Source organism: Lathamus discolor, chromosome 12 (assembly GCF_037157495.1).
Source record: "Lathamus discolor isolate bLatDis1 chromosome 12, bLatDis1.hap1, whole genome shotgun sequence".
NCBI classification, from domain to species: domain Eukaryota; kingdom Metazoa; phylum Chordata; class Aves; order Psittaciformes; family Psittacidae; genus Lathamus; species Lathamus discolor.
In genome coordinates this window covers 13,891,279-13,903,678 of record NC_088895.1, presented here as the reverse complement: position 1 = coordinate 13,903,678, position 12,400 = coordinate 13,891,279, and the positions used below count along the sequence as shown (strand labels likewise).

The following is a 12,400-nucleotide window of genomic DNA, read 5'->3' as shown; positions in this document are numbered from 1 at the left end:
AGACAGTTAATCTAGTTTTGGTTTTAAGTAAAGATCAAGGCTCCCCAGGCAGTCACATACAACCACCAGGCCCTCTGGTGTGCATGTTACAAGCCCCTTCTCCACTGATAAGATAAAAACCCCTCTCTTCTCCAAGCAGGTGAAATTCAGCTCCTTCTTTCCTCCTTGGTTACACCATCCTCCCCAAAACACCCTGGAAACTGTTCTACCCCTCTTCCTTTGAAAGGGAAGGAAGCCACCGCTGCCTACATAGAGCGGGTCAGACATGAGTTTAACAAGTTATCCCTCCTCATTTAGCCAGAAAGCCTCAATCTTAAGCACACATTAGCAGAAAACTTTACAAAGAGCTCTGAACTTACCCCCACTTCTTCCATATTGTTACAAAAAGGCAGCCTGAGGCAAGCCAAGCAGGAGAGAGAAAAATAAATCCCTGAAACACAAAACTACACCCTCAGTGCATGATCCATCACCAGCCAAAGCTGGCGGGAGGCAGAGGTGACTCAGCTCTTTACCCTTACTGCTAAAAGGCTACAGCACAGCTGAAGCAGGGAAACTTAATCATCTGAAACAGGGTAAACCTGTTAAAACAGGTAAAATGGGTAAGTGCAGAAGTATGTTTTAAAGGAGCAACAAAACATTAATCCCTTCTTAGACTTCATCCTTAACAAAATGAGCAGCCAATGCTGCTTTGGGGTTTTAGGAAGGAGAAATGCAGGTCCCAGCTGTTTTTTCTTGGGAGGATGAATAAAGAAGGAGCAGGTTTAACATTAGGAGGGGCAAAGCAGCAGCGTGGGGTTATGTGACAAGAGCAAAGAAGTTTGGGGTTTATTTTTGTCTGGTAACTGTAGTTTATGTCAAATATGTTTCCTCATGTAACAGTGGGGAGGAAAACTTCCACAGCAAAGCTGCAAAAGCCCCCAGCTACTAACAGCTGTTACAGAGTCTGGATCTGTCAAACAAACACGCATTAAAAAGGGGAGAGAAGAATTAATTATTGTTTTAATTGGATAAAATAATTCCTCCTCTGGAAAAACAATATTTTCAAACATTCTTCAATTATTATTGAAAGGAAATCCCTCATTCCTGTATCAGTTTTAAGCTTCACTGGCACGGTACCTATCACATCCCATGGATTCTTTTATATCAATACTGAGGCTTGGATCTGTGAGTGAGGGGCTCCATTATCTCTGTTTTCAGCTAGACCATGCACTATTGGGTAGCAACAAGGACAATCACAATGCAGAGTAATAAACCCTTCAGTGTTGCAATAATCAAAACTTAAATTGATGTAAGAGCATCACTGCACAGCCAAGACACCCACATCACCTGCGTGTTCAGCAGCTAGCACTTCAACTTACCAAAAGACATCCCTCTATCCCCCTCTCTGCTACTATGACACATTGAAGGAAACCCACTCTTACCTCCTTTCACTCCGTGCTTTCGCCAGACGTAAGATTTGGAAGGAATGAATTATAGCTAATTAAAACTTGAATCCTCTCTTGCCTTTGGTCACTGTATTTCTCTCTGGCTCAGTACATGCAGCTCAAATGTTACTTTCTGCCTCTGTCACCTTCTATCGGAGGACAATTCCCTTACTTCTCTTTGGCTTCAGCATCAAGCTCTGTCATTTGGTCTTCACGGTGCTAGCTGCAGAGCTCTGGTCTGTGTCCACTGCTGCTCCCTCTGCTCCGTGCCGTTGCTCACAGCCGACCACCTTCGCTCCAGCTCCTCTCCACAGTGACTTGGTGTCACTCCTTGCTTCAGCCCCCCCCAGCCTGCATGGGCCTCCCTCTCCTCCTGTGCCAAGCTCCCTCCAGCCCAATGACTTGATGGAGCAGCTCTGTGTGCTGCTTTTCAACCACGGTTCTCTGAGGACACCACAACTGACCTTCACGAAATGCATCGCGTGTGAACTCTATTGTCCCCCCAAACACAGACACCAGTTTTCAGTGGGGAAGAGGAGAAAAGGAGGTGCAAAGGAAGTTCTTTTCTTCAGTGGGCTCAACCCACTGGTGCTCAAGAAATAACTGGAGGATTAACCAAGTTATCTATAACCAAGTAGATCACAAGATCTTCACCATGTCATTCATTTGCTTATGAGTAAGCTCTGGACCAAGAATCACAGAATCAGCTAGGCTGGAAAAGACCTTCCAGATGTCAAGATTACCTGGATGCCAGTCCTACAGAAACTGTCACGAGGTTTCGTGATGAGATTTGATGGAGACTGCTACAGGCAGAGTGCCACGCCAATACTCTGACCACTGTCCACAAAGGCCAGCTTCAAAACTTCCTAAACACTTAGAAAGACTAAACTGGACTATTTAAGAGACCAGATTCCGTTAGCGATGCAGTACTGCTACAGAGGTCTCTCAGAGTTTTCCCTGGAAGTTTTGCTGTGGGAAGAGAAAGTCATCAGCAGAGACCAAGAAACCTGTACCCTAATGGCAAGAGCTGTTAGAAACCTTTGAGTTTTAATATCTCGCTGGAGAAAAGCTGCTTTGATCCTGGAGTTCCATCTGTCATCTCCTCTGTCAGGACTGCATTAGCATGCAAGAGAGATGTCACCCCAGTCACAGCTTCCAAGAAGCTCCTTTGTTGAAGTCCATGAAATGAAATTAGTCAGCAGAGATGGCAAGTGAATATTTATGGTACACAGCTATTGAGGATAAAAGTCGTTCTTCCCGCTGAAGGCCCCTCATCCAAGCTAAACACAACACACTTCTGCACCACAAAGTTCTTGATATTTGTGACTCAATTCTATCCGTTGTGTGCTTTAGAAAAATATTATTTCAAAGTCATTATAGCATCACCTAGCCTATGGAAATGCACTACTTAAATATCTACTAATGCAGTTAACAGAAATATCTTATGGAGCTACATCTCCTGCTAGCTGCTAATGCATCTATCACCACAGCCACTAATAATGAAAGTTACCTGAGTATCCATCTTGAATGCTGTTAGAGTCAGCTCTTAACAATTATTCCAGCTAAACCATTCAAAAGGTGCTTTGAACTTGTTTAAGGTCCTTGGTAACACTGTGCAGCAGGCGAGGAGGCTACGTCCTCACCCAAATAAAGCACCATTAATAATTCACTGTGGGAGTTGGGGACTCGGTCCTGTGGCACCTGCATACACTTAGTGGCCACTTTTCCAAGATAAGAACTAGAAACTCTATCTTCCTTGAGATTACGTTGCAAGCACCAGGGATCTTTGATGTGTTGGTATAAGCATTATATGTTAATTACAAACTACTGAAATAGGTGAGTGCATCCATCTGCTGCATTAAAACTGGCCCTGGAGTGAGCCCCATCCAGGCTGTGCCAGTGTCTCAGACCGAGTGGTGGGTGCGCCTCTGCTAGTGCACAAACTGGAATGTCAGAGGCTGTAGGAGCTGACACGAGCTGGATGCTTCAAGGTTAATAATGTATATTCTCTAGGTTATAGTATCTCTCTTCCCAGGCTGAGGCTAAGACATGCTTAAAAATTAAAAGTGCAGATATCCTACAAAGGAGGAACAGATGCTAAGACTACCCATGAATCTTTAATGTGATTCCAATTCAGACTAAATTTTACCAACTCTCCTGCATTGCTGCAATGTCTGTGATCCCTCCACCTCACCGTGCAATGTGCTGTCCCCTCTGACAAGGATACAGCCTTACCCTAAAGAAAACAGAATCTGAAGAGTGTTGTAATGAATGCTCAACTCTCACATTCACGTATTGTATTCTCCCTTTTTTTCTCCAGGGTCCTGACGCGATGTAACCAGATCTGAGGAGAGGCAGTCCTACCTCTGCTGGCATCCGCGCTGCACCGTCCTCACGCTCAGTCCCACACACATTACCTGATGAAAAATAGACCTCGAGCTCCAAGTGATCTCCAGAGGTGCTTAAATAAAGACAGAGAAAACATTTATTAAATTCTTTCAAGATTTAGCTAGCAAGATTATCTACCAATTAATTCCCCATTATGTATTGCGTGGTGCATCTAAAGGACGTGCATATTTATACATGAAGCACAGCAAAGCAGAATGCAAAGCTATGCACATTGAAGAGCGAGGAGTGCTCACACGACAAAACTGAGCAGCAGCAAAGGCTCAGGCTAACAGTCCCACAGACTGCCTTCTGAGGCTCCTGTGCACACTTGCCTCATAGGGAATGCTGATAAACACTGCAAAGCCACTCTAGATCTCAGGCACCCGAATAATAAATAGATGAAGAGTATAGGAATGATACATAGATGAAGAGAATAATACATAGATGAAGAGTATATGAATGTGTATTGCTGACTTCAGGGCAGAAACGCTGAGAAAACTCATTAGTTGATATATGACAAGCAATCAGAGTGGAGCTGAGTGTGTCGCTGAGTGTTACAAGAGATGGAAAACTGAAGTAGCTCAAACCCAGTCGAACCCTCAGAACTGCTACACTGATCCCTCACAATCACTTATTTTGCTGACAGGAGCTTTTGTGCCCATCCTCATCTCAAAATCCCTGTTTTTTTACACAGACAGGGAAGTATGTTTTCAATAACCTGGCCTGGGCTGTTTGATGGGCTATTACATTGACCACCAACAAAAGCACTGTTACTCTTTCAGGCAGTTACAACCTTGAAGTCGCCACCAGATAAAGTATCCAACAGATCTCTCCATGCCATCCACTCTCAGTGAGGAATGAAGGGTAGTTAAAAACAAGCATGGAATTAAAAGACAGAAGGAAATCATATTCTTTGCTGCCAAATGCAAAATGACAATTAATGTTGTGCTTGGAGTCAAGTTTCTCTGATGGACAGATACTGATGGGGCTCTCTGAATAGTCTTTGCAACTCAGGCTTGAAAACTGAACCCAGAATCCGGCTTTACTCCAGTGCCCACGTGGGTAAAACGGAGATGAGAACACTGCATTGCATACAGACAGTTCACGGAGGTCTCTCACCCAGGAAATCATTGTAGTGTGTCCTGTTCTTCCCTGGACATACTGCAAGCACAGCACTTGGGTACCTGGCCTAATTACAGAGGGAATAGTTCAGTGGCTGGAAGCAGCTTCATGCCGCAGTAGCTCTGCACAGAGAGATCACCTTTAGCGATTATTTATTTCAGCAGTTCAGATTCCTGCCTTCCTGTGACATGATGAATGACTTTTAAGTAACATAATATCTGGTTTCCTCCTCTCTCACACACCCATTTCATTGCCAGCTGTCTTCAGTGACCAGATCCGAAAGGATTGTTTGCAGTCAAAAGGGAAAGAGAAATACTTTACCGTGTGCCCAGCCTCCTCTTGTTCATATTTAATTGAATTCTTGCTGGTGTTAAAATAGTTATCAATTATTCACCCATGTACTCATTCATTCCAAACATCCCAAGTGATAAATAGGACTGCTCTACTGCTCTGCTAAAATCCCCAAATACTTTCATTTTCCTTTTTAATCTGTCCTCCACACCACTGCAAGCTGGCTGGTGAATTATACAGGCCTGTCCTGTATATATTATTTAAAGAAGAAAGCAGGCTAGCAGGCAAGGTACAATAGTGGTGCTGTGTCAGAAGGTAGCATGGGGCAGATCCATCAGCTTAGGACCTGAGTCTCTCCCATCACTGCTGGGGCCGGTGATGGCTGAACAGCACTGAGAAAAAACTCCTTTCAACCCAGCAGCTCAGAGCCGTCTTTCAGCCCCAGTTTTAACATTTGAAAAGAGTATTTTTTGACTAGCTAAATTAAATCCTCCACATCTTTTGTTTATAACCCACATTCTTTCTCGAGCCAGTTGAGAGGAAACAAACAAAGCAGACAAAAAAACCCCAGAGGGAACAGGAGATAATTTGATCCCGGTGAAACACAGCGAAACCGCAACCTGCTCCCTGTGAGTCTCTCCAAACCACACTGTGCTTATGTGGTAGTGCAGGCACCCACGAGCAAATGTTTCAAGCTGCAGACTCTGTCATTGTAAGATTGGAATACATCATTTTCACGTTGCATATCAGCACACTGAGCAGGAGATGTGCCACCAATACACGACTACTTGACAGAGCCAGGGTAGTCCTCCTGATAGCCAGCATGCTTTAAGCTTGAAAACCTGCTGAGAAGAGACTGTTACAAACACAAGCCTTTTTTCCTTACAACTCTTTACTACCAATCCAGGATGGCCAGGACAATCCATGAATCTTACACAGTAAATTGTGCAAGCCATGGAATCATGAATGTAGCCCATCAAAAAGTTGGTCTTCACAAGACAAACCTGAAATAATGCAGATGTAACACATCCTACTGAGCCATTCACTCACTGCCTCGGGTCCCTACCTATGCCATGGGACTCGTTTTACATTTGAATTTTCACTGGCATCACTCAGAATGGTATTTGGAACAGGAAAATCCACCTTCCCAGGCCTGGGTCTCGTGGTCTTCTCATGGATTTGGCATTCTAGGAAATAAAACAAAGAAGAGAAAACATCATGTCTGACAAAATGTTTTCTATAACTTTGTCATCATGCCACTCGGTACAATAAACCCTTGCTCTTCTCACTTATGTCTTTTAAAATGAACACATCCTTCTGTTTGTACTTGAAATTAGGAGGAATTTCTTAGAACAGGGATGAAATTCAGGATTTCACCCTGAGCTAGAAAGCATTCAGGAATGTACCCAGCAAGCATTGCTGGGACTTAACTGGGGTGCTGGGACAACCAGAAGTTAATTAGTACAACAAATATGGAAGTGATATTTTTGTCAGCTCTGTTCCTCTGCTGACAGAGGGGTGACATGTAAAGCGGTTTAGCCCTGTAGCTGAAAGGGGTCATTATGGTCCAAAGAAGGTGTCTGTCAGCACTGGAAGCTCTCTGCTGGCTCCATGCATGTCAGCCCAGGCGCAGTGGCTGTGCCTGAGCAGAAGGGCTCAGCACACAGGACACAGCTCTGTGAGTGATGACAGAAGCAAAATCAGGTGGCTTAAACAGACCAGAAGATTTGATTTTCAATTATGTCTGGATAATAACTGGGAATGACAAATCCATTTATTATGATTTAATAAATGAATGTGTAATTTACCCACCACGGGAGCCTATGTCTGCACAGAAATAGGACTGATAGGGTCCGCCAGGATTTGTGACCCCAGCATGCAGCTCTATGCTTGGCCACAAGCCTCTGGTGTGTATTTACACAAAAAATGCTTATTGCACACAGGATAATGCCTTACAAAGCAAGCATGTGTCTAAAATGCCTAGAAACCAGCCTCCTTTCCAGGATCCAAGCCACTAAAGTTTACCTCACCTCAACCTTTCCATAGCATTGTACTGTATCACGTAAATACACCCTTAAAGCTTCAGTTCCACATGTGTAAAACACAACTAACAAGACTTCCCTTTGCACAGTTGCTGTGAATATTCAAACACGCATTGCTCTGCAGTGCCCAAATGCTAACGTACAAGAGAGCCCTTAAAAATCCCAAGTGCAGAGCCATGGTTTCTAGGGGCATGGAAAGCTGTAATAAATCTATTTCAGTCTCACTTCTCATGCAGGTCACTAAATCTGTGCCTATAATATTGGGAGTGTGCTGGCTAACTGGCCACAGGCTATACAAAAGCCTTTTCTCTCCAAGTTCAATCAAAAGGACAACAGCATATGACAGACCCCTTGTATCTTTTGGTATTTTAGCCTGTCACAGCAGGGACCTCCTGCAGCGCTAGGAAAAGAGGGGTTTTCTGCTGGCCAAGCTAAAGCTAACAAAAATACCTAATGAGTATTGGAGCTGAGCAGCTCATGCATTTAGCTATGTCTAAAGTAGCATGTGCACATGGAATGTGGGCAGGAAAACTGGAATTCCAGAGCTGCTATAAGATATACCTCCAAGTGACCGGTTGCACTGACAAAACCCACTATTTCTGGTAACTCTTTACTTCCATTACAAATATTTGGGAGGGAAATGATATCATTCCTCCCCACCCCCCTTTTCTCTCTAGAACAGGGGAAAGGAAATCCTGCCCTACAGCCTGAACAGTCACTGACTCGTGTCCTGCAAGCTTCTGCTCTGACTCTTCCTTTTCTCCCTCTTGCACTGGTTTCTCTCCCTGATGACCTCCATCCCTCTCACCCTCTGTGGTGAGACTCAGTGCTGCAGGTGTAACATGCTTCAGAAGAAACTTGCTAGAAGTACAGCACGACTGCCTTTTGGTCTGGAAAGGATCCCATACACAGGCCAAGGAAAGCAGTCAGGAAGGAAGAGTGAATACCTAAACACTTGTTCTTTTCCCCCAGGACAATCCTAGCCTATAGGCTTGATGACATAATTTCCATGATAAGTATCTGTTAATCAAACACACAATAATATATAATGACTGAATGCAAGCTGTTGGAGCTCTCAGAGTTCCTGCCATTCCAGAGGGAGACTTGTCTTGTATTCCTACGCACATATAGGTGAAAACCTGCCCAGTTTGATTATGTGTGTCACAGCTCATTAGAGAAGTGCTGTAGTTTATTTATTTGACCTTAAGCAAAGCTTCAGAGGGAGCTGCAGCACATGCAGATGTATTAAAGGAAATGTCCTATGGAAGAAGTTATCTGTTAACCTTACCTGTAAAGGGAAACTTGCATCTGAAAGTCCAGTAATTAATCAGAGCCTTCTGTAAGTGGGAAACTTGGTTCCATGACCTTTAATCCAAAGAGGAGTAGCATTGATGTACTTCCTCCTTCAGTACCTCTGGCAAAACAAAAGATTCAATAAAACCTGACTTAGTCTTGCAGCCTACGGCTGCCTCACTATGAGCACAAGGAATGGTTTTACAAGCTCTTGTAAGGCTGAAGTCTGTAAGGGTGGTGAGATGGGCTCCTTCACTGGCATGGATTGGTCTGTCCTTCCCAGTGACAATTCAGGGCACGATCATTTATAATAGAGCAACATGCACCTGTGTAAAAGGATGCTTCGATTCCTTCTTTATTCAGGGGTGTCTCCACAGAAAAGCACCACCTGAGGGTGACAAGAGTGCTTGCTTCGTGACAGAAGAAAGGCCAGATGCTCTGTTACAAAGCACTGTTGAGGTAATCAGAGGTATCTTCGTTTTTCAGTTCCAAATAAAGCTTCCACACAGGAATTTGGGGAAAACTTTCAGGAGTTTCTTCCATTTACATGACTAGTGACTGCAAGTCTGTTTAAAGCTATCTTAACAATTGCATATGAATCTATCCCAGGCAGTCTGAGCTGTTCATCACCACCTTATGCCTACATGCTGATTTCCAGTACAGAAGTGTATGTAGTGGCAAGGTTCCACAGGTGCATGATCAGGTCACACTCTAATGAACGTACATGTCACCAGCAACAGGCGCCTTTTAAACAGTGCGCAGCTCAAAGCAGTAAAACTATTTTAAAAGCAAAGCCTGGAACCAAAACCTGTTGTTTCAGGAAACTTTGACTCTGTCATGCCAATGTATATGAGCTATCTGCATTAAATTGTGTTTAATTTAACTCTAGAACTATAGGGCCCAATTAAAAATAATGAGGCCTGTCTCCAACTGTCAGCCTCAATTAGAGATAATGGGAACTGATAGCTCCTGGAATAGATTCATTTTTGTCTGATAGACGCACTGGGGCAGGGGTCTTGGCAGGGGTCATTGGAATAGACCTGCCAACAAAACATGGGTCATTCAAGCTTAAGGAGTCTTAAGGAACCTAGTTATTAAATAAGGAAGTAGGAAGTAAATCAAATCCAAAAGCATATGAATAACCCCAACAGATTCATTTTGCTGCTATGTACCCGTATATTGCGATTCATCTGACCATTAAACTGCCCATTCTAAACCAGCAAGATATAGAATGCATAAAGGTTAAATCTATTTGATGAAAGAAAAACTAGAGAAATAAGTGCCCAACTTCAGATCCCAGTGCCAGTTTTCAGGAGTTTAGCAGGATCAATATCTTCCTCAGGTAATGCTCCAGAAATTGCTGAGCTTTCATTTTACACAAGCGTTATAAAAAAAATCATAGAGTGGTTGGAAAATAAACCCAGGAAAAGTAATTTGAATGCATTAAGAACCCTCTCTGTCTTGATAGACATTACATATGATGAAGAGATTAGTTCCTATTCAGCCTCAGCAATAAAAATAGGAGAAGATCTGTCATCTTTTGCTAAGCACTTTCAAGGCAAATTGAGAAACGTGCCCGAGAGAAGTGAAACCATTTGTCCTTGAAGAACATGAATGGGTGACACGGCGCCTGACAACGCTCAGGCACTAGACAGTAGCTGTCATTTTAGATGAGTAATTCATCTTGAGCTGAGAGGGAGATGTGGAGCTCTGTTGACTGTTTATTCGCTGGAATGACAGTCAGTGTGTGTGAGCACCCCTTGGACACTGCCTGAGATTGGGAACCTCTCCCAGGAAATGCCTGTGCATCCATTGTCAGCAGCAGTGACTGCAGCTCACGTTGGGCGCTGCTGACACGCCGTGCCTGGGCTCGCCTTTTGTTTCCCTCTGAAGATACCTTTTTAATCTAATGATATCTTTCTCAGTGTCTAACGATGCTCCTGCAACGTGCTGCCAACGGCACTTTATCCTCTGCCCCCTCCCCCTTAACACCTACAGTCATGCTTTGCATTCTAAGTCTGTTCTCTGTGACTCCTGAGGAAAGGCAGAACAAAGTTGAGCATTTGAGTTTCTCCCCAGTGTGACTCTGAGAGAATGAGTACATTTATAATCTGACCTGTTAGTTTTCTTCATCCTTCCCTCCTTGTATGCTAAGAACCTCAAGAGAAGACTATGACCACATTTGAACACAAATGTGTCATTGCTAAAATACAACGTCAGGTTACTGGCAATACAAAGGACCGGTGTTTTCGCCTTCCTCCAGTGTCTTCTCCTGGTTGAAAGCACGGGGAGGCAGGCACCCCTGGCTCTAGGGGACAACCTGCTTGACTTGACCCATACATCTGTTTATGACTCAATGGCTATACTCAGATGGGGATCAACAGAGGCAGGAAGATGCTTGGAGCCTGAGCCATGACTGTCCCTGCATGCACAGAATTTGCATAGATTTCAATCACAATCCTTAGTTTTAAAAAAACTAATATAAAAACGCCTGCATTTCCTCTAGTTTGAAGTACCAGGTCACGGCATGCAGGTTCTTAAAGGGATCACAATAGGGATGCCTGACTTTCTTCAGCAGGTGCATCCCCTGAATCAATTCCTATTGCTCCACCGAATGCCCTCAATTTGGAATAAAAAGGAGATGTTGCTATGTTGGAGGTGAAGACTGTCACCACCAGAATAACCAGACGTTTATCTTACACTGCCACTTGAAGAGAGTTCAAAATACAAAGAAACTCAGCAGGCAGTCGATGAATTCCCCCCCGGCCCCATCTTAGGAAAAAGGAACAGAACCTTATGGAAGGAAGAGAAAGAGACACATAATTCATCTGGTAGATAGCAGAGATTTTCCTTTTTCCTGTTGAGCGGCTCTGGTTTTGAGCAGGCTGTACTGGAGCACTCCTCGTTCAGTCAGTCACCTACGTACTGTAGCAGAAACTGCCAAACAAGTGGTTTATTCTCTTGTGACAGTAACCCAGGAAACAAATCTATGATGACACTGTTACATGCATTCGTGAACTTAGTGGCCTTGTAGGTCACTGGACAAATCTCTCTAAACTGAACTGTTGACAGTTCTTTGCAGGGTTCCCCACAGGAAACTGAAGGTTAATTGACCATTCTTTCAAACCATGAAATGCTTTTGAAAATGTTAGTTTTAAGTCTCGTAGGCTAAAATCTGATGAAACAGCGTGTCTGTACCGTGGTGTCTTCCAATTACTGAAATGAAGAATTCTGCTCAGGGAAGGTGCAGAAAGGGTTTAATTGGACTTGTGTGTCATGGAAACAGGAAACACCCCTCATCTAAACTGTGCTATTCTTTAGAGCAGAGATGCTGAGGTAGCAGGATACCTGCTAGAGCTGACTACTTCTTCATTATCTTAACTTGATGATGGTCTTATTTAGAGAAAAGATCTTAACTTTTCAGTCTTAGATCCTTAGAAAAGTATGCACATGCTTATCTTCACTCATATGGATAGTCTCACTGACTTGAAAGAAATTATCCCAGTGTTGGTTTCTGCAGGATGCTTCCACCTGTAAAATTATAGTTATGCAAATACCAGGAATTCCAGCAAACACTCAGAGCTCTTGAACAACTGGCAGGCAAGCAGATTTGCTTTTATGAGCTACAACACATGCATACACCAAGTCACATACTCACCTAAGATTTACGGAAGCCAGGACGAAAATGGAAATCAATCATCCTGTCACAGCTGGTGAAAGTCCTTTATCATAGTGTCTTGGAGCTTTACACATTTAGAGCATTGCCCTGACATCCTGCGGGTGTGACTTTTTATTGAAGATAAAAAGTGTCAGTGTATGTGCTGAAGATGTTGCCGAAAC

General features: G+C 43.6%; 1 protein-coding gene across 4 annotated transcripts in view; it reads right to left on the bottom strand.

Annotated features, from left to right (window-relative positions):
* Positions 1–3,858, bottom strand: part of MYO1H (myosin IH) — a 29,113-nt gene extending 25,255 nt beyond the window's left edge. For 2 of the 4 annotated variants that reach the window (XM_065692991.1, XM_065692988.1), the window contains exon 1: positions 360–525. Coding sequence is in view for 2 of the 4 variants with exons in the window: in XM_065692988.1 (XP_065549060.1) it covers positions 360–374 (15 nt within the window). In the remaining 2 variants the exon portion in view is untranslated. Of the gene's footprint in view, positions 1–359; positions 526–3,710 lie in introns of those variants that run through there. The other 2 variants (XM_065692987.1, XM_065692989.1) reach the window with 2 other exon arrangements.
* Positions 3,859–12,400: the final 8,542 nt, after the last annotated feature.